The following is a 26,937-nucleotide window of genomic DNA, read 5'->3' as shown; positions in this document are numbered from 1 at the left end:
GAACAATTCTTTGGACGCACACCAATGCTTTTACTGCTGCTTCACTGGCTGATTACTCACTGACCCTTCCATTACATGTGGTTCATTGTTTCCACCTTATCTGCTGCAGCAAACATTGTTTTTTAATCTAGAATAAATCGTCCCAACATCTAAACATTCACCCTGCTCTGTAGGAATACCACGATAGGCTTCATTTGAAAGAGCAGCTACATTAAGATTGGAATGGACCGGTCCAACCGTTCTACTTTACATAGTCAGACCATGTACCGGTGCTCTCATTGATCTAACTGCAGGAGAAATTGGTTGTATGAAGTCCATAATGTCTTGACCTAAGGTTTTCTGTACTCTATGCATAGAACTTTTTAGTCTGTCAATGGTTTGCAAAAAAAAAATAAAAATAAAACATGTGATCCATATATATGAATAAGTGCACAGTACTTGTTTGTGTAAAAAAGCCTGAAAGATTTTCTACCAAAACTTGAAATCAACAAATCATTCTAAAGCATCTTTAACAACAGCAGTGCGAGTAAAAAGTCCTTTTTGAAAACTGTCTGCTCAGCTTCATTATCTATATATAGTTAAGTTATAGGCTTACTCAGCCGGTTAGTTATGCATTTTATTTGTCTTTTGAAAAATGCCTCCACTGAGAAGGGAGGTATAAAGGTAGGGATTCCCAGTTTAGATGAGTCTGTTTTGTTTTGTTTAGTTTTAGCAATCAGCTATAGTATTTTGTCACCGATTTTATGTTTTTACCGGTGTGAGGCCCATTGAAACAATTGTGTTTTAATAGTGGGCTATATAAATAAAATTTAATAGAATTAAATGTAATTAGGTTTAATATAACAACATTTTATTCCAAATTTTTTGATCGGAGATGTTTTCTGCCCTGTAGTACATCATCATTCCACTAGGGGTGGTAGAGAGGTTTTTTCCTGCTTATTTCAAAATTGCTGCCACCGTGAGAACTCAAAAACACTTTTGGCGGGAAACGTTTCGCTAATTTTCAACCTCCATGGTGAGAATAACCCATTTATTGTCATTCGTTTTTTAAATGTCTACTTGCTGTTTTAAAATAATGCAAAATGGGTTGATAATGAATTCTTTATAACACAGTTAACACCATGTTATAAATGTGTGGATCAAATTTGAAACAGTGTAAGAAGCTTTTTTCCTGAACACTCATGCCAGTATTTTTATATCTTAAACTAACATTGGTGTGAACAAACACATATCAAATTATCCAACCCATTATAATTGATACTATCTATAAAAATACATATATTGTAAAATGTTTTTGTGGATCTCCTCAAAGGGATAACAAAACTTCTCAAAATTATATTTTTTTGTCAATTCTTTGATGTTGTTGGCTTTACAGGGTTAAAGGTTTAAAAATGTCTTATATGCTGTTATATGATATTACTTTAACCTAAAAATGGGGACATCCCCGGTTCTGTGCTCTGTACTTCACTGCATTTGAAATCAGAAATATAGCTGGGTATATTGAATGCCTCATATAAACATTTCATTCTGCCTAAATAAAAACAGATTAGACACATATCTAGAACTACAAACGTGCAGAGCATTGCAGCAAAAACAGACGCCCCCACAAGGGACACCATTTACTGTTGTTAAAAACCAGCAAACAGCCTGGAGAGGTGTTGGGTGTGAAGGGAATATAAACCAGGATGTTTTGGGGGGAAAAAAAGGATAAAAAAAACTCAACTTAACTTTGCTATGTTTTCCAAAGATAGTGTATTGATTTTTCTTTTTCCACTGTGGTGCTGTTTTTTGTCATTTCAACGTGTGTTTACTCTGCTTTAGTGGCTTTAGTCCTAACGGAGTCACTGGATCGGCCACGTTATCCTCTTTGCAGGCTTGTTATTGGGGTTTTTCAATGAAAAAAAATCCTCATTATTAAAAAGAGTTTTTTTTAAATCAATCAACCCATTTTTTTAATATTAAAAATAACTTTTCATGCATCACAGCTCAACATGCTTACAACTAAAAACAGACAGCAAAATTAAAAAAAAAAGATCAAATTAAAACCAAACTAACATCTTTGCACTCCCCTCCATTCACACATACACCCTATAAAAGATGAGTATGTAGTATAGTACTGTATAGTATTATTTTTCCTCATTCAACGGTGTTTAGCTTTCTCTCAAAGTTGAGCATCAGGCCACAAACTAAATCCGTCTTTTAAACCATATTGTTTCACAGCATTGTTCAAATCCCTCCTGCTGGGAGACAGCTCCAGTCGCTGCCCCACCTGTTCAAGCCATCCTTGGTAATTAAGTCCCTGACTATTGGGTATGGTACCCCTCTGTTTGAGTCCTCACCAACATTGTGCCACCGCAGGGGTGACATGAGCTCTTGCAGCTTGTTAATAATGGAAAATTCCTCTTTGATGTCATTCATATCAAAACACATTATGGACATGCAGCCATTTGGACCGGTCTGATTTTATGGGGTTTTCTAAAAACAGACGGTTAAAGTAAAGCTTTAATACAATACAGCACAGCAGTTATTCAGTAAGCAAACAGCAAAAATGTCTAAATAACACTGGTGTTTGACTCTGGTTTCATGTTTATTTCACCGTGTTTGTCTAAATTCAACTACTGTATTTTCCACACTATAAAGTACACTTTTTTTTCTTCTTTTTCTTCAAAAAACAACAGTGAGCCTTCAATTCTGGATCCCCTTATCTATGGATTCATTCTAGTTGTGCTGATGTCAAAGCGATTTTGAGAGATACACGACGGTCTGTCAAAATGTTTGTTTGGAAGTTATTGTGAATATCAGAACGTAACATGAAGCAGTGTCGTAATGTGCTTTTTTATGTGTCACTAACAAGTTTAGGGTTAGCGTAGTCACAGTAGCGTTTGTTTTAGCTGCATCAGTCGTTTTTTTACGTGTTGCAAGCAGAGTTGGGGGCTAATTTGAAGTATACAAACAAGCTCGAGAATTACCGTGAACGCAGTTAACGCTGACTTACTGACAGACTTTTCTCTGGCTCTTTCTAGCTTAATGTGCCTTATTGTCAGAAGTCAGAGCTCTGTCTCCCCCGCTGGCCACTGGCGAGAGCTGTCCCCAGAGTTTTAGCCACACAAAAGTTCCCAGCAATCCCAGCGTGCACTTCTTGGATGCCACACACCCGACTCTCATTCATTCAATCAACCACAGCATAGTTAAGCATGTTTGTGCCACTCTGCCTTCCTTATCGAGCGTTATCTCTGGACCTGATCTTCTGACTCCTGACCCTGAGTGTGAATCTGCCGCGACTCTTGAATCCTAAATCCTGATTTCCCTGTCTCTCCTCCGATGATCTCATGTCTGTTATTGATCTCTGCCTGCCTGACCCTGATTTAGCTTACTAACTCTTAACTGAGCTAATAAACCTGCTGCATTTGAAATCAGGCCTGTTCTTGTGATACTTATAGTTTGGCATGCTTTACATATGACATACGTTTGAAAATAGGCCATTGTTTAATGTGTGCATTATAATCTGGTGCACTCTATAGTGCAGAAAATACGGTAATAACTATAGTATTTTTCGGAGTTTACGTCACACTTTTTTGCATAATTTGGCCGGGGGTGCGACTTATGCAATAAAAAAAATGCATTTATTATTTTCAAACTAACAACCACTAGAAGGCACTTTAAGTGTGCATGTATTTGTATAGTAAATAAATGGAAGTGGGATGATCACCATAATGTAGCAACAGTTCTTTGCCGGTACAAACTGAAATCATTTAAAAAAAACACATGCAAACAGAAAGATTAGGACTTTGGACAGAGTGTACCAAAAAGACATTTATTCATAAAAATAAAAACCTTGCACAAACTTAAAGGATATATCTGCATGCCTGCAAGCTGAAGCTGCAAACTTATTTGTCTGCTAAGCAGATTCAGGACACTAAAGGCTGCACCTGTGTAATACAAAAAAGACAATTTTATCACAGAAAACAGTAAGGCAGAGAAGGAGTTATTATGCACCAGATCATGTGCATGTTCACGCACACGTGCACACAAAACTGGCCACAAGGGGGCAGTGGAGAGTGCAGTAGGGGGCTGAAATTTGTAAGTTAGTCTGCTGTGCTACTCAGAAAAACTCCCAACACAATTTATTTGATTTTTTTAAATGCTCAAGAGTGTGCATTTGGGATTTGAAATGTAGTTTTCCAAAAACAATTAAACTACCATTTCGTCCACACTATAAGGAACACTTAAAACCTTAGTTTTATTCTGAAAAACAGTGACCCTTGTAATCCGGCGCGCCCATGGTTGTGCTCAATGTTGTTGAAGGGATATTGTAAAGTAGGCTACGGGGTTAGGGGTTGCAGGTACTGTGAATGCGCTAACGTGGCTAAGGTGTAGCATGTTTCAAACAAGTTCTAGAGGTCCTTTGAATGCAGTTAATAAAGTCTGACTGACTGGCAGACTTAACTGACTCTTTTGTCTCAATGCACCTTATTGTTCAGTGTGCCTTTTATAAGACACAAGTTCAAAAATAGACAATTCACTGACAGTACCCCTTATAACCCGATGAGCCCAATAGTGTGAAAAAAATACAGTAGGCAGTGGAAGTAGTCTCTTTTTTCCTGACAAATGTATCTGTGAAAGTTTTATTTTATGATACTACTTCCTTGCATACAACTTTGTAAACAAAATACCACATAAAGCTGGATAAGCCACTGAAACGCCTTTTGATTCAGGGACTATTTTGGCTGCACAAGAGTCAACTGAAAAAGAGAGCAGCTTGTGTGTTTGTAACAAATAGTCAAAACATGGTTCAATGTGTGATCAAAGTTCTGTTTTAGTAGTATTCTGCAGACTGCTTCACTACTACCTACCAAATGACAGATTTATTTGTTTGTCAGAGTGTACGTACCTTTCTTTTTTAGTTTTATTTTGTTTTAAATGATCCACAGAGCAGATCTCTAAAAGCTCTGGAGAACGCTCAGATGTCATTGTGTTCTTTCTGGTGTGTCAGCAGCGTCTTTCACCTTGAAACTCTGGCATGGATCTATTTTTGTTCAGTATAAAGTCATGAACTCTAACCCTGACTGAGGTAAGCGGCACCTGTTGTTCTTGTTGATGAGTTGTCCTTGTAGTCTGAAGTTTTTGAGTTTTTCCTTTGAAAAACAATTTCAAACTCCTTAAAAACGTAATTTCTATTGCAGTCATCCCTTAAAGATACTTTCCAGTGTTTTTGCCGTGAGAGATGGTCAGGTGTACCGTGGAAAATTCCTCATTTTCACTGATCTAAAAACATTATCAGCTCTGTGTTCATTCAGGCCCTGATTAAACACAGAGGAATATGAAAGATCATAAAATACCTTTTTCTTTCTGTTTATTTGATTCTATTGAAGACACTTTGATCAAAAAGACGGTACAGCGAATTAGCCGTAGTTTAATCATCGACTCTGCTAACTGTCTTCAAGCACAACGAATACAGACATAAAAAAGTCTGTTCTCTTTAAATCATTTTGATGAAATCAGAGGTAAACAGTTTAGTTCTCCTTCAAGGTTTGTGTTTATTAACAGCCAAACATCCCAGAGTTTGGTCCAAGTCATCTTTCTAACTAAAATAATTTTCTAGTAATGTCTGTTTGAAGGACAAATTCAGTTTCAGACTTCAGCCACTTTTAAAAAAATTAAAGTTAAGTTTAAATAGAAGTAATAACAAAATCAAAGAAACGGGATTAAGGTGAAGTTGCAAACAGACACAATTAAACTAAATTTAATCAATTTATTCTCCCAAAAAGAAATAAAACCTTTTTGTTAAAGTTACATTTTTGATTGAGACAAGAAACAAGAAAAACTCATAAGACTTCAGCATGTTCACTTTATGTGTAGTTACAACTGTACATAAATATGAAAAAAATGTTGGTCTTTTTTGTGTAAAATTCATGTTGTGATCATATTATTGTTCAAAAAAAGACAGTTGCTCTTGCACAAACATTTAAAAATATATTTAAAATAAATAAATCACTGTTTAGGAGAGTATGTTACTGATTTTATTTGGTATTTGTAATGGTACATAAAATTGCATATTAATAAACTGAAGGAAAAAAACACTACCAAGTTAAAATTTCAAATAATTTACTTGTAAATTATTACTGAAAACTATCATAACTTTTATTACAACTTTTAGGATAAACTGCTGCAGCTTCCAGCTTTTTCTGCCTCAATTATCACAAAAACTGCATGCAAGATCGTGGAGAAAGTGTACATCAATACAGACCTTTATGTGCTGTGCTATTTTTGCCAAGGAAAAAGTGTACCTTGCCTCAAAAAAGGTTGAAAAACACTATCATGGATAACCTGTGATAGGTACAATACGTGAAGTAGGATAAAAAAATGTTTGAAGGCAATAACATTTTATATACCGGTAGACTTCCTCAGACACACCTTTTCTTGTTTAAATTCTTAAAGTTCAAACCTTCACAGAAAATCAAGTATATAGAATGAAAGCGTAAATCTGATCATGACCAAAGATTTGTGGCAAACTGAACGCGTTCTGTACAGGAGGCATGGTACAGACGAAATGAATTGACAAGATCAACAACCAATCAGGACGCAGAACACAGTGTGCTGTTTAAGAAAAAACATGCTACATTGCACTGAAAAACATCTGCAAAACACAGAGGCCGTAAAATGTGACCTGCGATATAGCGAGGGAACACTTTCCTTAGTATTTAAATTTACTTTGGTAACATTTAAATATTACTTTAGGTGATGGAATGACAAGATTTAAGAATCTGCATTAATTTGTTCTCCGAAATGTATATTATTCGATTGTTTTTCATTATGGTAACCATTGTTTAGGAGATTATTTCCGTTTCCAGGTCATTTTCTTTCATCCCCAGCAACTTATGGTTTGTTTCTCTTTTAACTGAATTTTCCTTCTTTTGACCGTAAACTTTGAGCCAACACCTTCCAAGCTTCCACTTCCCACTGCACAGTGAACAGCATTGCGAGTGAGGACATAAACAGTGGCCAAAAGAATGGGAGAAAAGAAATTGGCAGAAGATGCTGAGTTTTATCACCACACCCCACAAACCAGCACATTTATAGTTCTATAAATCTGGTCTCTAGAGTTGTCTGAAGCCAAACATCATCGGCAAAATAATTGTCGTAAAAAATTTCCTGGAAAGATTTGATCAAAAGCAAAATAGCAAGAAGCATTTAAATTATGTCCAAAGCAAAAATGCTTTTCATCATTATTCACTCCAAATACCATTTGGATTTATTGCTTTTTAATCTGTTCATACAGAAGTTCCTTTCTCAACCGATGTGCACCACAGAAAAAAAAAGATAGCGACAAGAATAAATAAGTAAATTGTAAGCATTTTACCAAAAATCCTTTCTAAAGTCTAAAACTGTCGGACATATTAGCAAGAAACATTTGAACACAAGTGAATACTATTCTCTGTTAGATTAACAGATGCTTCTATCGGTTAGATGGGGGGGGGTGGGGGGTTATTATAACAAGATGGGCTTTTCGAATTTTAAAAAATCAATAGTACATAAATATATTTCCATGTATTTGTTCAAATCTTATTATTTATAGCAGTGTTTTTCAACCTTTTCTGAGCCACGGCACACTTTAACCTTAAAAAAAATCCTGCAGCACACCAGCATCCAAAAATTAAAAAAAAAAGGAGAAACTCATGGTCTGTATTGGACTACAGCCCCTCTGCAATCTCACATGCATTTTTGAGATAATTGTGTCAGAAAAAGCTGGAAACTGCAGCTGGATTTTTCTAAAAGATGCAATAAAAGTTAAGTTAGAAGATTTAAAAACAGTTTTATGTGTGTTCGTTGGTTTCAAGACGTTTAACAACAGATCTCCTTGTGCGTTGTTACTCTCACAACCCAATGCATCATGGGAGATGTAGTGCATAAAACGGCCCAAGATCGCGTCTCTGAGCTTCATTGTTTTGTTCACTTGTTCCACGGTCTGATACCGGATTCTGTGGGAAGCTACACCGCTAAAGACGAGCTTTAGCTGGTATTTTTGTTAGAACTGAGCGACTTTACGAGCTAAATCGGGACAAGGAAGTGAAGACTTTAACCACTTCTGATTGGTCAGACTGATGACATGTGATTTAGCCCCCCAAGAATGATTGGTGGAGACAGTTAAAGGGACGGGACTTTTCCAAAATACAGCCGGAGCTGCAGCTGAATCGCGGTACCGTCATTCTTATCAAAATGTCTTAAATAAAATAAAATAAACGCAAAGAAAAAGTATTTTATGATCTTTTATAATCCTAACTCCACAGTGTTTTATCAGGGCCTGTTTGGATGAACAGAGAGCTGAAATCCTGGAGATGGGAAATGTTTTTAGATCAGTTAATGAGGGCAATTTCCCACGGCGCACTTGACCATCTCCCACGGCACACTAGTGTGCCGCGGCACACTGGTTGAAAAACACTAATTAGCATTTATGAAATGAAGGTTCACCAGATTATGAGGAACACCGTCAAAGTATGGTCAGTTTTTTCAATTCATGTCATATTTAAGCCGCACCGAACAACTGTATAAAGCTACAGACGCACATGATGCGTGCTAAACGCATTTTTGAATGGGCATTTAGCTCATGGTGTTCACACCAGACGAATAGGGAAGGGCTTGTTCTTTTTCTACTGTTTACTAGCGCAGGTCCACCACCTACAGTTGGAAGACGCTTGGTGTGAAATGTCTAAGGGGTGAAATCTTGCTCTAAGTTGACTTTTTTACAGCTCCATTTCCATAATGAGAGGCTGGCCACAAACCACAATTATTAATTTCTCCTCAATGATCAATTTTTAAACGGTTGGCACTTCCCTGGTTGGTCAAAGTTTGACTTGGTTTAACTTTCCATGCGCATTCAGCTCATTTTGAATGTAGAGCCCAAAAACGGGGGCTGGGGGCAGCGTGAACGTAGCTTAACGCACTTTAAGCGAGTCAAAAGAGTCAGAGGTAAGTCCGTTAGTCAGTCAGACTTTATAACTGTGTAACTTTTATATATCTATAACTGTGTTCACGGCAATTCTAGAACTTGTTTGTAGTGTGCTACAGATGAGCCATATTAGAAGCATTCGCCGCATTAATGTATCCACATTACTTGTAACTTCCAGCCTAGTTACCAACACGTAAAAAAACAGACAAACAAATTGTAACGATCCAGCCGGACCGTCACTTTAGCAGGGTAGCCTATGCCAAACTGGTCATGAAGAGGCTTCATGGGAGTGCTGTCCATGCCCCATACACCGCACGACCCCGGACAGTTTCACGGAGTAATAAACAGGAAGAGAGGTAAAGTCTCCTTTGAGCATCAATCAACCTTTGAGCATCAATCAAGCCCGATTATTTAAGCCCACATAAACAGCCCAAACAGCATGGAGGTCACTTCAATTCACAACCCTCTCACTTGAAGTTTCACCCCAAGACTCCCCACTTCCCATGAGCCTTAGGGGCTGAAGGCGGGGCTAACCCCCAGGTCGCTACAAAATGTTACTGTGACTGCGTTAACTCCCAACCTTGGTGGTAAAAAAAAAAAGAAACCTTTCAACACCCCTCCACGTTAGCGTATCCACAATATGACCTAGGGCCGCGAGATATGAGGAAAACTCGGGATATGCGATATTGGTGGTTAATATTGCATAACGATATCATTTGCAGTATATAAACAAATAGCAAATCAACCAAAAACATCATTTCTATTTCACTGCAACAGTTTAAAAATTATTCTCCAAATGACCCTTGTCGACGTAGGAGGCAAACATCAAACATAAAAGGGCTCATCTGATTGATCAACAACGTAAACGGGTCCCTCCGATTGGTTAAATGCATAAAGGGATTTGTTTCATTTGTTCAATATTTCAAGCTGCCATGAGTTTGTTTTAGCACATTTGAAGTTTATTGCGATTTTCGCCGTCTTTTGCGGTATGCTTATTCCACAGCTTGATGTCGCGATAACGATAAATTTGCGTTATATTGTGCAGGCCTAATATGACCCCAACTAAACATTTGGACAGAGTGCTGTAAACCTTTTTGACATCAGCAAGCACAGCCAGAATTATTCCATATGTAAGGCGCACCGAATTATTTTTCATTTAGTGATAAATATCAAGGCTTTTAAGTTTACCATCTAGTATGGAAAATGCGGTACATTACTGCAGCTAAGTCCATAAATGTGTGATATTCTATATTATGTAGTACAGGGGTGCCCAAATCCGGGCCTCGAGGGCCGGCCTCCTGCTAGTTTTCCAGAAACCCTGCCTTATCTGTTGTTGATTACCTGGATCAGGCGTGTTTAGCCAATGAGGAGCTTCAATGGCAAGATGGTTGGAAAAAAAAAGGCCTGGAGGCCTGGATTTGGGCACCGCTGATGTAGTGCAATATTATTTAAAGAGCAGAAAAATACAGGACAACACAGGTGTCTCGCAGAATGACTCTACAGGTCTTTAGTGGAAACTGAAAGGTTGTTGGTTGGAACATTAAGTGTGCAGAGCGGATTATGTGTGACGCAGTCGCAGCCTCATGTCTGTCTCTACTGTCAAGACTTCCCAGTGATGAGATGTGAGAACATGATGAAAGTGCTGCCACACACTTGCAATATTGCAGTTTTTTTTATCCTTCAAGTGTCATTCTTCATCTAATATCTAAAAAAGAAAATCCACACAACTTCCATTCGGTTTGATGTAACCTGTCTTGAACAACCAGAGTTCACTCAAACTCATTTACAAGACCTTTTAGAGCTCCATCTTGACATTTACTTTGAACCCGGCAGGTTTTCTTGAACATGTCTGCATGAAGGAATGCTGGAAGATTTTCAACAACATTCTTATCATGCAGTTGTGCTATTTTGGAAAATGAATTTTGGCATTTGGGTAAAAGCTGGAATCTTCATGTTTACACTTCTGGGTTGAATTTGGCACTCTCTAATGTAAAACTATAAAAATGAATGAATAGATTAGCCAATAATGTTTCATTTCTGTTCATTTGGAAAAAAAATGGACAATGAAAGATTGATAGAAAGCCCATCTCTGTAGATAAAAGCAGCCAGAGATCAGTACATTTATACCACAACGGCCCTGCATACCTCTGCGTGACTTCACAAGGTCATTTTGGGACAGTTTATATTAAAAAAAACGAAGAATATCTGACTTTTAACTGTCAATAAAAATTGTGGACAGAGCCCCCTCAGCTATGGTACCACAACTGTTGAATAAGCTGCCTCAGAAGGACAGAGCTGCCAAGAATATTGATTATTTTACACCAAAGTTAAAGACTCATCTGGCTTTAAATTAATTTCTGAGCTTAACTTCTTGACTTTTAACCGGAATTAATTAATTCTTTTTACTTTACTGATTTAGATTTTTGAAGTATTTAAGTTTTGTTGTCGCTATGGTGCTGTTTTTTTAGCCTGTGCAGTAAACGTTAGTCAACTAACCCTTAAATGTCAAATATAGACTGATTGATTGATTTCTGATCCATGGTTCTATGACCTATATCCTTTATCCTATATGATTCTATAAATATGGTATATATGATATTTTAAATACTGTATTCTTTAAATTGAGATTGTAATGTTGCAAGATGTGTTTAGGGCTTATTACAGTCTACGAAGATTAACTTTTTGTTTGGAGTGGTTCACTCCAAAACTCTACTTAGAGATTACTCGTCCGGACAAAGACAAACACTGAGACACACGTAGGTTCATTGATTTCTCAGCAGACTCTGCATGAACAAACAAAGCCCAACAGCAAGGTTTTAGGGGTTCAAAATGAGCTCCAGAGGAAACATGCCAAGTCCAAACCATGTCTGTGAAAAAGAAAGAGTACCTGCCGCAAAATCCTCCTGAAGGAGTGCGATGGTCTGTGACCTCCAGACAATGTTTCTGTTTTAAACAGGAAATTTAATCAACATGTCACCCAAAAAATGATGACAACCATATTAGATTTCCTTTAATAAGATATTTCCAAATTGACTATGGAAAAGAATCACCCAAAAAAGGAATCTGGTTCCATCAATCCATCCATTTTCAAAGCCCGTTATGTCCATTTTGGGGACCTGAGCCTAACCAGACCACCTATGAAGACATAGTACACCCCTTGACAGGTTGCCAGTATTACGCAGGGCTGAATCTAGTTTTTATCCAATTTATTTTGAAGAACTACATCCGCAATGGCGCAACTTTCACACTCCACGTTACTTTTAAAACATCAATCTGTCTGTTCTTTTTAAACATACGGCGTGTTAGCTTTGCCAATCTGTGCCCTAAAATGTTTGCAGGATAAAAAGAGATACTGCTGGTGTTCTCAGCAGTTACCTTGGATATGCAACACTGCTCCTGAGTCTCATATATTGGATTTCTTTGGTTTCATTTAAACATTCTGAGATGTAAAAGTAGGAAACATATTCCATAAAGGATACGTGCCACGAAGTTTCTACTTTTTAGGGAAAAAGATCTGGAAGTTAATCAGATATCTCATTATTGTTTAACTTCCATTATCCAGGGCTCCAGACTAACTTTTTTCACTAGGAGCACTGTGGCCCCCAACTGAAAATTTTAGGGGCACAACCAGAAAATTTAGGGGCGCATACCGTAAATCAACATGCTAACCAAATCTAATAATTTCCACTGTATTACTATTAATAAATACTTTAATAATAGATGCAGAAATTACAATGTGCCGTTTCAAATTCAGTGTCACATTTTATTCTGCACTTTTGAAAATGCAACAACAAGGTAAACTGACAAAAGCACCGCTGTCATGATAGTACGAAAAAGTAAAGAAAACGGGTGGAAATGTATGTTGGTCACACCAAAAGCGTGTTGGAGATCACCCAGGTGGACTCAACGCTGCACAGATCATCTGGTGTGTGAAGTATATTTTTGTTTTTGCTTCAACATCTTCTGTCAATCAAAACAAAAATATCACGAGAAATGGGTGGGAGCAAGGCGCCAACCTGAGCGAACGCAGCTGGAAATTTAGCACTGAACTGACTGAAAGCTGCCCTGTTGACTACAAAACAATGCATTATGGGACATGTGTCCTGATGGTTTTTGTAGTTCAGTGATCAATCAAAATAATTTAAAATACCAATTGATAAAAAAAAGGCTACATACATTACAAAACATTCAAATAAGCATAAAATATATAATAACACAGATCATACTGAGGGGGAGAGGAATATTAAAACTAAATTGAATGTTAAGGACAACTTCAATTTCCTGTTGTCCTTCATTCGCCTTAACCCCCCCCCCCCCCCCCCCCCCCCTGCCTGGTCTCCCCAATGATCCACGCGCAGCGCTGGATCATCTTAAACACGTCTATCGTTGCATATTCCCCACGTGTTTTCAGTGCGTGTAAGACTAAATCTTGTTACTCGCACATATTTAAAGTTCAAGCCCCGTTAGCTGTCACGCATGTAGGTGTGGGACATTTATTTTCCTCAGCTGACCCGACTCCCGCGGGAGCGGTGAGCTGCCCTCACAGCCGTGCATAAACCATTTGTGGTCGGGGGTGACACGCCGCCGCGCGCTTGACCAAAACCCTAAACCTTCTGTTGTGTTCAGCTATTGTTATAGCACGTGACGCCACTAGGCGGAGCAGTGAGCAAGAGTTACGACTGAGGAAGGAGAAGAAGAAGGGAGTGTGGAGTTGAGCTGCTGCATGTTGTAGTGAGTTGAAGCTGAAAATAAAGTCCAGAAACAAGATCCGTTTTGTGGATGATTTCTGCCGCCGGCTACACAACAAATTGGCGACGAGGCGAACCTACAAGCATAGTCTGCAGTGAAAAAAGATGGCTTCAAATGTGCCGTTTCCAGACGTTTTTCTGCCGTGCCCGGGAGAACCGATTATGCCGTTCAAGACGTGGATTCGGATGTTTGAAAATTATCTTCTAGTCATCAATGCCGGTGGAGATGCATGGCCAGAGATAAGACTACGTGCCTTACTACTACACTGTCTGGGCTCCGAAGGACAGCGGATTTTCCACACATTACCAGAGACAGGTACCACGCTAGCTACAGCCATTGCCGCGCTTCGCGCGCATTTTACGCCTACAGTAAACGTGGTCGTGGAACGCCACACCTTCAGAAAGAGAGTGCAGGGTGCTCAAGAACCCATACTACATTACATTGCTGCCCTAAGAGAACTTGCTTCAACATGTGACTTTGCTAATGCGGATGATATGATTCGGGACCAGCTGGTGGAGCATGTTGCTGACCCCCGCATCAGAGAACGGCTCCTGCTTAAAACTAACTTGACGCTAGCAGATGCTATCACGTTAGCCACTCAAGCTGAGTCCGTTAATGAACAAGCTAGGTCAATGGCGGGTATCCAGCAGGCACCTGTGCAAGTTGTAACTACACAGAAATCAGCATGCAGGCGTAGACAGCCACGCCAACATTTTCCTGCAAAGCACGTACAGAAATCTAATTCTACCCCTTCTACACGCACATGCTTCCGATGTGGATCTGAGAAACACTTGGCTAACTCAAGTGAATGCCAAGCAACCAAAGCAACCTGCAGAAACTGTAACAAAAGAGGCCATTTTGCACGAGTGTGCAGATCTTTGCAGACACATACAGTTAAAGAAGTTGAATTACCAGAGTACACACTTCTGTTGGTGGACAGATCAGTCACTTCAGGTGGAATACAAGTTACAGTGAACATCAAAGTGGCTGAAAGCTCACAGTCGATGAAACTGACTGTGGATACGGGTGCTGCCGTCTCCATCTTGCCACTCTGCATATATGAGGAAAAGTTCAAGGGCGCTCCGCTTCATCAGCCCACTGTTCAACTGGTGACCTACTCCCGAACATCTATTCCAGTGATAGGCTGCATGGAGGCAATTGTGCGCATACAGAACCTTGAAAAACCTGCAACATTTCACATTGTGGACTCTGGAACTGCACTCATGGGGAGAGACTTAATAGCTGCTTTCAATCTGCGCATTGAGGGCAACGCTGCATACTTGCCATCCACACATTTTCTGTCTTTACCCTCTGCTGCTCTAATGGAATGCTCTGTGTCTCAGCCAGCTGCCCCTGCAACCCTTGGATGTGCTGTTGGTTTCATACACAAGGTGAAGGTGCTGCAAACAGCTGTTCCGGTGCGTCAAAAATTGAGACGCCTTCCCTTTTCTGTGCGGTCTGCTGTGTCAGAGGAGCTGAACCGCCTCCTCTCAGCTGGTGTGATTGAGCGCATTGATGCTTCTCCCTGGGTCTCGCCAATAGTGGTCACACAAAGGAAAAATGGAAAAATCCGAATGTGTGTGGACCTGCGAGAGCCTAACAAAGCCATTGTGGTGGACAGTTTTCCTCTTCCTCACATGGAGGAATTACTCTCAGCGCTAACAGGTGCAACACTATTCTCAACCATCGATCTGGAGAGCGCATACCACCAAGTTTTGCTGCACCCTGACAGCAGGGATTTAACTGCTTTCATCACCCATGAGGGACTGTTCAGGTTCTGCAGGGTTCCTTATGGTCTTGCCTCAGCCCCATCAGCTTTTCAAAAGCTAATGGCGACAGTGCTGCATGGAGTGCCAAATGTACAGTTCTACCTCGATGACATAATATGCTACGGGCGCACAGCACATGAACATGATGCTGCCCTAGAGACAGTCCGACAGAAACTCAAAACAGCAGGCTTGCAGCTTAATGACAAGAAATGCCACTTTCGACAGACGAGCCTGAAGTTCCTGGGACATCTAGTAACCGCTGAGGGAATAAAACCAGACACGGAGCACCTGCAGGCCATCACACAGGCCCCTGCCCCATCAGATGCTGTGAGTCTTCGCTCATTCCTGGGAATGCTATCCTGGTATGGAAAATTTATTCCTAATTATGCTACAGTGGTGGAGCCTCTTCGAGCGTGTCTACGTCAAGGCACACAGTTTGTATGGACTGAAGAGGCACAGCGATGCTTTCTAACTGTAAAACGTCTACTCCTAGAAAGCCCTGCGCTAGCCTTGTTTAACCTTGAGCTACCAACCATAATCTCCACTGATGCATCTGATTATGGTGTGGGTGCTGTATTCTCCCAGCTGCAACCGGACAACACTGAAAGAACTGTTGCGTTTGCATCAAGGACATTGTCATCCACTGAAAGGAAATACTCCACAGTGGAAAAAGAAGCTCTTGCGTGTGTCTGGGCTGTAGAAAAATGGCGGACATACCTGTGGGGACGAAAATTCACACTGCGCACAGACCATCAGGCCCTCACAACGCTTCTGACTACAAAAGGAGCTGATCGAGCAGGGATGCGCATTGCAAGATGGTCTGCACGCCTTCTCAGCTTCACATATGACGTCGTGTACAGAGCGGGGCCTCTGAACCAAACAGCTGACTGCCTTTCACGGTTACCTCTGCCAGCCGCTTCTTTTCCTCCTGAGGACTCAGAACCTGAGTTGGTGGCTTTACTAGCTACAACTCCTGTGTCCGTGACAGCCAAAGAGTTTGAAGATGCTTCATCTTCTTGCCCCGAGCTTTCCTCCTTGCGTGTGCAGGTGCAACAGCGGTGGCCACGATCTGCTAAATCAGTAAGTCCTGTTTTGCAACCCTATTTCAAAATAAGGCATGAGTTAAGTGTGCAAGACAGCCTGGTGTTTCGGGGATCCCGTTTAGTGGTGCCAATTTCCCTCCGCTCCACACTTGTGGCCCTTGCTCATGAAGGTCATCAGGGTGTGGTGCGAACAAAACAACGTCTGAGGGACCTGTATTGGTTCCCTGGTATGGATGCATTGGTGTTTTCCCAAGTGACCGAATGCTCCTTGTGCCAACAAACTGACAAATCTGCCAAAGTTTTTCAGGCCCCACTACAACCGGTGCCCCTGCCAGAGGGTCCCTGGGAAAAGCTAGGCCTGGATATTGTCGGACCCTTTGAATCTGCTACATGGGACTGTAAGTTTGCAATCACTCTTACTGACTATTATTCAAAATGGCCTGAAGTTGCCTTTGCTCCTTCCGTGAACTCTGAAACTGTGATCCAAATTCTTAGTGGACTTTTCTGTCGCTATGGCAACCCAGAGTGTTTGGTCACAGATAACGGACCGCAGTTCACATCTGCTTCATTCTCCTCTTTTCTGCGCGACAAAGGAATTAAGCACACAAGATCATCTGTGTACCACCCTTCTTCTAATGGTGCAGTAGAACGATTTAACAGAGTGTTTAAAGGTTGGATTCAAGCTGCGATCATCCAAAACAAACCTTGGAAAAGTGCAACATCCTCTTCTCTTCAAGCTTACCGTGCTACGCCACATGCCATGACTGGTGTGTCACCATTTGAGCTAATGCACGGACGCAAAATGAGGACAACACTAAACATTCTTCCTCCTCCACCACTGGAACAGCCTGCTGTCGACCTACGTCACAGAGTGTCACTCCGCCAAAGTCACGTGAGGCAGTATTGTGATGCTAAAAGAGGTGCTCGCACTCCTCTCTTCAGAGCAGGTGACAAAGTGCGTGTACGGAAACCTGTTCACGTGCAGAAAGGTCAGCGTCAATTCTCTGCTCCCATCAGGATCAAACAGCAGGTGGGCCCAAGCACTTACATCTTAGATGATGGAAGGGCCTGGCATGCTTCCCACTTGGCTTCAGTACCAAACAGGCTTCCTGTATGCCCTTCACCACCAGAGGCCGGTACTGAAAGGGTTGAAATGGAGCCTAATCAAGATCATCAAGCCCTAAATCGCCATGTCAGATCACATAAGCCACCAGGTTGGCTTAAGGACTTTGTAATGTAAAAAAAAAAAAAAAAAAAAAAAAAAAATCTACATATGTTCAATTGTTGTGAATTGATTCTTACTTGCTCTTTATTCTGTGAGTAATGACATTACTTGAAATATGCTGTTGATGCACAAAGGAAATTGCATTAAGAATTAAATTCAGGGATTTTTGTGACAGCACAGGTTATCCTTAAGTAAGGGGGGGATGTTGTGTTCAGCTATTGTTATAGCACGTGACGCCACTAGGCGGAGCAGTGAGCAAGAGTTACGACTGAGGAAGGAGAAGAAGAAGGGAGTGTGGAGTTGAGCTGCTGCATGTTGTAGTGAGTTGAAGCTGAAAATAAAGTCCAGAAACAAGATCCGTTTTGTGGATGATTTCTGCCGCCGGCTACACAACACCTTCCTCCGGGTCTGTGCGACCCAGAGAAAAGTTCAGCACAGACTGCATGTATGTAGAAAATTACGAGCGAATAAATACGTTCTAAAGGAAAGTAAGGAACTCCTTAATGTGGTCTGGGGAGGGAGGGGGCTGTCAGGTGTCCTGCTTTCAAGCCCTGTCATTGTCACGCCCCCAAGAGTCATATACTCCACTGTGATTGGTTGGTCAGCTCCACGCACGACAATGAAAAAGTGTCTTTCATACAAACTGGCAGGACGCATTAAAATTAAACTTTCATATTAAGGCGGGGACCGCAAAATATCCTCTTGGGGGACGCGAGTTTGAGACCCCTGCTGTAGACTCTGGCCCTGGTACACTAGCCGCAGGTCGGAAGAATGAATTAATAGTTCGCTTACCCATAGCTCAGACGCACATATCAGGTTGTGATGATATTTGTCTCCGTTTCCTTCCCACAGATGTTTACGCGCACGCAAATATCTCTAGGCCCCTCCCCTTAGGCATCACGCGAATGTGTGCTCGCGTGTCATTAGTATGTGCACGAGTGTGTGTGTCTGCCTACGTGCGTGTGGGCTCGCGTCTCATTGATTATTTCATAGATCATTGACGTGCCTCTTCTACGTTTAATGTATTAAAAATACGGAGGGTGGGGGAGGCAAATTTACTGGTAGCACATGTGCGACTGTATGTGAAATTTAGTTGCACACTCTCAAATTTTTGTCGCAAAATGCGACCAATTGGTCGCAGTCTGGAGCCCTGATTCTCAGATAAAGGATATTGGATTATACTATCTAGGTTACTTAAAAGTTGAACAACTCAATAGATCAAGTAATGATAAGATTATTTAGAACACATGTAAACAGGGTCTAAGACTAAGAGTGCGTTCACACTGGTGTAGACTTGATTGTATGAGCAAAATCTCAAACTTTCACTTTCTTTTTAAATTATTTTTGTGAACCAAAGAAAAGACGGGAATAGTTGGAGGATAATTTATTTTAAACTTTAGGTCTTCCATCAGTTAACCCTTTACCACCTTTAATACTGTTGACACTGAAGTACCATAACTCTTGAACCATTTATGCACTTCACATAATTAAGGTCGTAGACTGCTTGGTGAGCTTGTAGAGCAAATACATTGTTTTCTACGGACGACAGGTTGTAGTGAACACTTACTAAACACGCAAGGGTAAGAAAGGGTGAAGTAGGTGAGACACAGGGATGTTGTGCAGATCTTCCATTTTTTCAACCCCCTTGAAGCCTGCGCACTGCACACGGGGCCCATTAGTGCTGTTCAAGTGGTAAGTGTGTGCTTATGCACCCTTTACACTTCTATTGGGCCTGTTCTTGCAGCCTGACTGTAGGAAATTTAAGAAATTCAACAGAGTGTAGTCTGTGTGGGCATCCTATTGGCACTTCCGGATAACGTGTACACCCCATGAGTGCTGTATTTGCCTGGAGCCACCTCACTAATGAAGTCGAGTGCAGAGTAAGGACTTGGTACGACAGCATCACTCACACGTCATAAGAGCCTGTAACTTTATGTTATTCTTACAAATACTTGCTGTTGATTACTACCCGTCTCTTGTCACTTCACAGCCAGATGGCCCTGGTTTGAATCCTGCCGTGTCCTTTCTGTGTAACATTGGCGTGCTCTCCATGTGTATGCATGGGTTTTCTCTGGGAACTTCAGGTTCCCTCAACAGTCTAAAAGTATACTTTATAGGTTTAGTCAAGTTGTGCCTTAGGAGTGTGTGTGTGTGTGTGTGTCTGTGTGTGTGGCCCTGCAATGTACTGGAAACCTATCCAAGGTCAAACCTGGCCTTCACCCTGATGTAGCTGAGATAGGCTCCAGCAACCTTGGAGATTCTGCACCAAACCAAGCAAGACCAAAAAAAAAGAATGGATTTTAAAATGAGGACTAATTAATGGATTTACCAGAGAATGGAGAAATAATGTACGGATCCAGGTCCACAATAGAGAAGGTTCAAAACGAATCTTTGAAGGAACTTTTCGTGCTTCTTAAGAGGTTCCCTTAAAAACGATCATAGGACTCACATGAAGTGATTTAAAGGATGTTTTATGGTTTCCAGGAACTGGAGGTCCATACTTTTCTGCATCTCCTAATTTGTACTGAGGTTGACAGGGACGCATGCGCCCCAACGTCCATGCAGCTAAAGATCAGATCTGTCTTGACATGGATGGGAGAATCAGCAGACAGGTGTGTGCAGAGACAAGAATCCGGGACGAAAAAGAAGACAAAAGGCAGATATGGAGGGAAAAATGAAGAGTGACGGGCGTGAGTCATCCAGTCTCTTGCCGCTTTCTGGCATTTGCTTCACAGAAAAGGTAAACACGCTGAAAAGGCAATTGCGGAGAAGACAGGAGATAACGGGGACGCTGGAAAAAGGCAGCGATTTCCTTGCATCCTCTCTGGTATCAGCTTTATAAAAGTGATTCTTTTTGAAGCCTGCTTGGGGCAGTCGAAAGGCAAGCGGTGATCAGTCATCATATTACATGACATTATCTGTCTTTGTTGTCGGGGAGTGATTTATTAAAAATGTCCCACAATTTGATCAGAACAGAAGAACAGAATGGGACTAGGAGGATGGATGAAGAGGAAAACCGAGGAAATGAGCAAACTAACTCTGACTTTAGATGAATTATCATCTTGAATCAAGATCTTACTTCATACTTACAAAGGGTTCAAAGTAAAAAGCTAATATGTCTTCTAAACTGACACTCGGCATTGCATTAATCTGACACACAACCATTAGCATCCGCATGCAGCACAAACAATGACTTTTACAAGCAGAAATGAAAGCCTTCTTCAGACGCCCCGCTGAGAACAAAGCCAAACACCTGCTGATCTGAACATACTGTAAATATGCCCACACTTTGTCAGGAAAACCAACGTCGAGATGTGAACCGACAAGCAAACAAGTCCAGGGAGGAGCTTGAATTCTGCACAGAGGAACTCCTACTTTCTGTTCTTTGTTTGAAGGAGAAAAATGATGAAAACATAAAAAATGTAATAATAACTACATTAAGGCCAAATCCACATTCTTCCCTTCCCCCTACGGCTTCTCCCAACCCCTCCAATAGTAGCAGCATTTGGAAGAGTAGGGTTTTTTCTGAAATGCTTTTTTTTAAAACTATTTTAAACTGAACGATGCCAAAGCGCTTTTCTTCACGTGGGTGTGCTCTGATGTAAAGAAGTTTACATTTAACTGTCAGTCGTTACTTTTTGTTTTAGCATGACCTATTCAAAGTAATAAAACTGATGTTATGTATTTCCGAGCACCAGCAGCTCCGCGCTAATGTAGCTGACCCGCGACTATTAATTTTCCATGACTCTCCGTTTGGAGGGAGAAATGTAGGGATAGGGGAAGAATTTGGATTCCTCTTAACCAGTTTGTGGCTCATATAACCACACTTGGTCCAAAATTCAGATTCATTATTCTGAAATATCATTGTGTGATACAGAAGGCATAATGAAATCTCCATTTGCTCATTTTGGTTTGATGCAAATTTTAGCCCAAATCTAAAAACCTGTGTCATTTTCCAGGACGTAGTTTGTGCAGAGCAGCAGGAGTGTCAGAAATTCACCTCTGAGTTTTGGGTGCAGAGCAACCCCTCCTTCCCCTCTCTGTTGCTGAGAGCTCTCCGTTTACAGTCTCCCACTAGCTTACAGCCCCTCACACCCCCAACCTACACTTACAGTTTTGCTCCAGATTCCAGTTCAGAGGAGGAAAACAAAGACGTACACGGATCTATTTGTCTGCAAGTGGATGAATCAGAATGGAGCAGAGCGGGGAGCTTGTGGTCCGCCCAGCGTACTTTCTACCTCACACATAAAATCTTTTTCAAACAGCCTTTTTTCATCTGCATCTAAATCTCAATGATTTGAATAAAGAAATACTCAGAAATGCAACTTTAAACTGACTTTTCTTAATAACTGTCCTCCATCATCAGAAAAACATATTAAAAACATTTTTTATTGGACTGGCTCTTTCATTCAAAATTCTATTTATTTTTTTTTTTTTTTGCAATAACAGCTCTAACTCTCAAAGAAGTCATCTGGGAACAAATGGAGTCCACTTTAATCAAGCTGAATTACATTTTTTACTCCAGCACTGTCAACAAATTCCAGACTCTCGTATTTCTTACATTAGCATTTACAAAATGTCAATTTGCGGAACATGCCTGGCTCATGACACAAACATGACACAAACAGATTGCATCCAATCATCCAATAATTCAATCCTCATCCGGAGCACGCATTGGGAGCTTCGGGTTCTCTGGAGTCGAATAAATTGATTGGTTGGATTGTAGCTTTTAGGTAAATTAGTTTATTTGATGTTACTATAATAGAGTCTGCTCTTCATGGTGCGTTTCCTCTTGCTTTTGCCTGCTGAAAATGGTTTTCTACTCAGTGGGTTTTTTCTGACATTTCATAGATGCAAAACCTACTTTTCTTTTTTAATTGATGCAGTTTCACCACTGTACTTTTCTACAACGTTGGTTTGACTATTTTCCTTCTGTATTTAACAGGACAATATTTCGTGATACCTGCATAACGAGTCCCACAAGGATTTTGCGCTCTGAAGTGCTCTGATGTTTTGGCAGAATGACCAAACGGATTGGATCAGTTGTGCTGGCAAATCTACTCTGCAAGTGCTGTTAAATGGAAACAGGAAAAGTCATTTTTCTGCCTGAGGCAACCTCAGAGAGAAGACAGAAATGTACTTGTGTGGGTTTTGCTGTACATGAACTGTTGTTCATCAGCTGAAAACAAGTTTCACTATAGCTTTTTCTCAAGGAGTTACAAACTGATACATTTTGAAAAGGACACAAAGAAAGAGCAGAAGAAATGTCAAGAAGAGTTAAATTGCATTACACAGAGACGATATTGGACTACTCTTATATCTAATTTAAAAAAGTCAACTCTTGTAGTGGTTTTGAGGATTATTTAAATGTAAAATGACCTTTTCTAAATTGTGGAAATAGAGTAGAAAACAGATTGGTTTGAGATGATAGCTGGATTTCAGCTATCATCATGTTTTTGAGAAGATTACACAGACAGAAACAGATGCAAAGAGGAGGGGGGAGCATGAGGCAGATAAACGCCGTTGACCCGTGCTCCATGATCGCCTCAGAGGCCGCACCTTTTCACCAGGGGTGCAGAAAAGAAATACATACATGTTCACTAAATATCCACCGGTGTCACTCTATCACTCCCTCTTCTTTGAGAGGCTGCCTCACCCTCCACAAAAACAACGCGTCTTTTTAGAATCTTTTAATAATCAACTTTCAGGAAAAATTTTAGTTTGCGCGTGTGTTTTTGCAGATTTCACTTCAGCAGGATGCAAAGCAGCAGATTCACATCAGCTGACAGACTCATTGTTTATCTGAGATCACTAGTTCTTTAAAATCACGTCCATAAATCTTCAGGGTGTGGGAAAAAAAATCAGTTATATTGCGATATTTCCTTTGGCGTTACTTGTATCGATTTAAAATGCTGTCAGGGCGATATCTCTTTAATTATTTCTGAGCGTCCTTCAGCGTCTGACTCTTGTTTTCCACTTAAACCTCCGACCACTAGTAGGCAGCAGAGCACACAGAGCCTCTTTGAGCAACTTTACACCCCATTAAACAACTACAAGATCTCACGGAGAGGCAGCTTTTCTCATTGTTATGAGACATGAACTACTTCGTTTTTACTTGGGATGGGGACCGAACCGAAACTCGGAGCAATGTTGCTGCCAGTATCAAATAAAAACGCGGATTGGGGCGCTTTTTAGCGGGCTCAGATAAGAAGGAGTGAAGAAGTGCAGCTTCACAGCGGCTCATGCACAGAGTAACAGCCAAAATGCTGTCTGCAAAGTGGGCCAAAGTTCTGCAGAACCTTCCAGCAATAGATGCTAGTTCAGCGACCTGATGGATCAGAGTGATGTGTACAACCCTCTGAAAAAAGGCCAACATGGCGATGAGCGGTCACATCCGCGTGTGAAAAAGCAGAGCTGCAGCGCTGTCCAGTAAATAAAGCATCTTATCCACATTAAAACGCTCTCCTTCACCCTGCCATGCTGCGTCATCACATTTGAATTTTTCTGGAAAAAAAATGTTTTTTTTCCCCCCTTTATTTTTGAAACACCGTTCAGGCTTCTGAACAGTTTAATAGTGGTGCAGGAGCTACATTAAGCTAAGTTGGAAATAAACAGAGTTTTTTTTAAGTAATACTCTTGAAAAAACAGGAAAGAAAATGTGTTCCAGTACAATATCGCAATATGTATCGTATGGTGGGACGCGTATCAGGATCTGTATTATATCTACACACCCCTAAAAAATGTGACAGCTCAGAATGGAAGTGCTAAAGTCCTGAAAAAAATCTTGTAAAAATCTGGAACTCCTGTGATTGTTCAGACATATTTTTAATTTAAGTATTTTTTCTTTTGTTGGCTTTGTGGAATCAAAAGGATTAATACAATTTTTATATTTAATCCATTATTATTTATTGGGCCAATAATTATGGCTATTATTAATAATTACTAATGCAATAACTGTTTCATTTCGTGAGTGTATTTTTTGTGCTATTTATTATCCATCTGCTATTTTTAATGGAGCTATGGTAACAAGGTAATTTCTCTATTGCCTTTCTCCACTATTACCTTTCCAATCATTGTTGTAATCATTAATGATTGATTACTTTTGCTAGCAAATATGCAAAAACAAAATAAAATTGCATATTTGATTGTTTGTTAGTGATGTTTTACTTTTGCCTCAATCATATTTCTTAATGTTCAGATTTTAATCAAGTTCAAAGTCTTTCAAGTACTTTTTAACTCTCACTTAAAAAGTTGTACATTTTTAACTACTTAAACCCCCCCCCCCCCCCATGATTTATCCCGATGTGGGAGATCTTTGTCCAGGTGATGCGTTCAGTGACGTGTGCAGAACTCTCTGTAAAGGTAGACAGACGCACCAAAGCAGGAGTTGATGAAGCCGTACCAGCTGCAGCCGCCGCGGCCCAGCAGCCACCTCCCCCGGATGCTGGAGGCGAAGCTGAGCGTGGTTCCGAACAGACACACCAGCATGTCGCTGACGCTGATGTTCAGCAGCAGCATGTTCACCGGCGTCCGCAGCTTCTTGAATTTGCAAAACAAGATGAGCACGACGAAGTTGTTGAGGAAGCCGAAGGTCATGATGAAGCCCAGCACCACGGACAGCACGACGAAGCCCGCCTGCGAGAGCTTCGCGGAGCCCGCGGGAGTGTCCTCCAGCTCCCGGTCATCGCTCTGGTTGAAGCTGAAGTTGAGTCCAGTCTGACCGGAAAACATCCCGCGGTCCATTCATCTGACTTTGTCCTCACTTTGGAGCAGTGGGGAGGGGGGCGGCAGTCACATCGCTCACCGGGAAACTTCAGCTTCAGCTTTCCACAGCCGTTCCCCGGAGCTTCATGGTGCGTTCATGGCTCACATTCCTCCACTGACGCCGGGTTCGGACACGAACGGAACTACAGAGCGAAAGCGACAAGGGGCCACCTGTTGGCGTGTCTACTGCTCCGCATGTCGCCGTGAAACCGGCCGTCCATCACTTCTCCCTTGTTCTGCGGCGTCAGGTGCTTGGCGGTCCGCGCTGGACAGTTGTGACAAACTGCGCGCGGATCCGCTGCTTTTTAAAGGCGGAGAGCTGTGACGTCACAGAGCACCGTAGAGTTGTAGGCTAAGAGGAGATGCGTGTGTGGTCCCTCACGAAAAGTTCCGAATCTATTTTGAGCAGACCTATATTAAAGTTTGTCGTGTGTTTTTTTTCTTCTTTTTTTAAAGGGCCTATGTCATGCTAAATCAACTTTTTTGAGCTTTTAAGTGTATTATGATGTCGATTCCTAATGAAAAACAAACCCAAAACAGTATTTTAATCCATGAATTTCTGAGTATTCCTCTTAAAATGTGCTCTTAGAGCACCAGCCCCCAAGTTGTCTTCCTTCCTGGTAGGAAAATTAGCTGCGGAATAACACATATTATGTTTAAAAAATCGTTCTCTAATGTACCAAAGGTACTATATTATCACACATATGGTTATAGTTTCATCTGAAAGGCAAGTCCCACTCTGATCAGGCCCAGAAAAAGTGTTGAGAGTTTGGGGTACCATAGACCTCTCCAAGGCCAAAATGCTCAGAAAACCATGCCATCATCATTTCGGTTCATCACCATTTATCTAGCTTTGATCCATTTGATATGTCTGGTAAGTTTTATGTTGAATGCTCTTCCTGACACTAACCTCTACATTTACCGGGCTTGGGACAGGCACAAGCAGGACAAAAGCTTGTACCCTGTTGAAGTTATAGACTGTACATATCTGTCTGTCTGTCCGTCCGTCCGTCCGTCCGTCCGTCCGTCCACCTCAGAAATGTAATTATGATCTTAATTTTCTTTATAAATGTCCTCCATCATCAGGAAAATGTTATAAGAACATGTTAAAACACAATTTTCATGGTAGAGGGTCTTAAAAATTCAAAATAGTTTTATGTTTTTAGACTATAAATAAGACACAAAAAAACACATGTTTAGGAGGAAAGAAAATAAACATGTTTTACCAGAAAAGATGTGTTTTGATTCAACTCACAACTGTTACTCTAGTTCAGGATTCTGCAGCTTGAGGCTCCGGAACTACATGGATCTCATTTATCTCTAAATTGTGGCTCTTTGGCTTTTTTGGAATAAATACTGGATTTTTAGTTTTGGTTCAGTTGCTTTACTTAATTAGGTTTTGTCATTAATTTTCAGATTTTTGACCAATCTAGATATAAA

The 26,937-nt window shown here is 40.8% G+C and overlaps 1 protein-coding gene across 1 annotated transcript in view; it reads right to left on the bottom strand.

Moving 5' to 3' along the window:
* Nucleotides 1-25,464, bottom strand: part of tmtops2b (teleost multiple tissue opsin 2b) — a 59,498-nt gene extending 34,034 nt beyond the window's left edge. The window contains 1 exon segment of the mRNA NM_001305415.1: nucleotides 25,110-25,464. Coding sequence (NP_001292344.1) covers nucleotides 25,110-25,464 — 355 coding nt within the window.
* Between the last annotated feature and the right edge of the window lie 1,473 nt (nucleotides 25,465-26,937).

The sequence above is a fragment of the Oryzias latipes genome, chromosome 21 (genome assembly GCF_053564925.1).
Source record: "Oryzias latipes strain Hd-rR chromosome 21, Olatipes_Hd-rR_3.1".
NCBI classification, from domain to species: Eukaryota; Metazoa; Chordata; class Actinopteri; order Beloniformes; family Adrianichthyidae; genus Oryzias; species Oryzias latipes.
The sequence above is the reverse complement of the archived record's forward strand: the minus strand, read 5'-3'. Positions and strand labels throughout refer to the sequence as shown.